This window comes from Cebus imitator, unplaced genomic scaffold (assembly GCF_001604975.1).
Source record: "Cebus imitator isolate Cc_AM_T3 unplaced genomic scaffold, Cebus_imitator-1.0 Scaffold82, whole genome shotgun sequence".
In the NCBI taxonomy this organism is placed as follows: domain Eukaryota; kingdom Metazoa; phylum Chordata; class Mammalia; order Primates; family Cebidae; genus Cebus; species Cebus imitator.
Genome location: NW_016107397.1, coordinates 4,383,502 through 4,384,827, shown reverse-complemented (window position 1 = coordinate 4,384,827; position 1,326 = coordinate 4,383,502). Strand labels below are relative to the sequence as shown.

At 44.9% G+C, this 1,326-nt stretch overlaps 1 protein-coding gene across 2 annotated transcripts in view; it reads right to left on the bottom strand.

The window, feature by feature from the left end:
• The window catches only part of CYP3A5 (cytochrome P450 family 3 subfamily A member 5), a 91,798-nt gene extending 90,758 nt beyond the window's left edge, over positions 1-1,040 (bottom strand). For both annotated transcript variants that reach the window (XM_037740328.1, XM_017533659.2), the window contains exon 1: positions 854-1,040. In XM_037740328.1, coding sequence (XP_037596256.1) covers positions 854-1,030 — 177 coding nt within the window. In that variant the 5' untranslated portion in view covers positions 1,031-1,040. The remainder of the gene's footprint in view (positions 1-853) is intronic.
• Between the last annotated feature and the right edge of the window lie 286 nt (positions 1,041-1,326).

Genomic DNA, 1,326 nt, shown 5'->3' with positions numbered 1-1,326 from the left:
GTACTGTAACATAAAGGGGAAAAAATGTGTAAAATCCCAATTGGCTTTCACAGCTCCTGCCCTTTTGGGCTGCTAGCAGATTCCCATTAGGTGAGAAACAAAGCTCTATATTAATCCTAGCCTCTGAGAGACTGGAGGAAAATGATTAGAAGAAAGAATAAAACTTCAAAACTTTCTCCAAGTCTCCTTTGCTCTAGAGATTAATCATTGCAAGGTAAATAGTTCTGTGTATTACGGGGTGGAGGATTGAGTCACGGAAGAGAGCGGATTTTCTAGGGTGTGGCAGAGGAAAGAGGGAAGAACCAAGGGACAGCTTCCCATGAAGTCTTGGTGTTCCCTGGTGCCTTACGTAAATGATATCCTGGGGTGGAAGGCAGGGCAGCAGGAGCCACCAGGTCCAAAGGGACAATACTTCTACACATCTTTCCCACCAGACACAGAACCCAAAAAATGAAGATAATGAGATGAAAACCCAAGCCACTCCTCTTCCCAGAATCCCCAGAGTTTGGGAAGGGGATGAGGATCACACTGGCTGTCATGTTCAGTAGTTTGTAATCAGCCTCTGCCGTGTTTTCATTGATCAGTTCAAATATAAGCTAATCAGATCATTTCCACCACCAAATGCTGTCCCTAAACTCTCCTAGTCACCAAAATTAGAAGGTGGATGGAAGAAATGCTTTATTCCTTCATAGAGCTGCGTAAGATCAATAATAACCTCTATGTGTTTGTAGCGTCCAACACTTAAGCTACATCTCCTTGAACATCTCTTTTGATCTTCAAAGCAGATAAGGGAAAAGGGGCCTGATTAGCACCCCAATTCCAAGGAAACAGAGGAGGCTGGATAGTTACTCACAGATAGACAAGCACCAGGCTGAGAGCCAGGAGAAGCCAGGTTTCCACTGCCAAATTTGGGATGAGGTCCATCGCCACTTTTCTTCGTCGACTGTGTTCTCTGAGTTTTCCTTTCAGTTGTGTGCTGCTGTTTGCTGGGTTGTGTGCCTGGCACTTCCCTGCCCTGCACAGCAGTCATTCAGCCAGGCTGCTGAAATGCTTATGTGCTGATGAAGGAGGTGGGGTTACAGCTGTAACCAGTAGCAAAAGATCACACACACCCCTTTGCTGACCTCCTGTGAGTTCATATTCTATGAGGAATCATAAACAACTTAATCAGTGTTATCGGAGAGTCCAAAGGTACTAGGTTTTTATCAGAAGCTGAAGTAGAGCCATTGGCATGAAATCTATTAAATCTCCTTTCACCTGACCTTGTCTCCATGGCTGTCCTCATTCCAGAATACTTGAAATCCATCCCAACAAGCCACACCTACA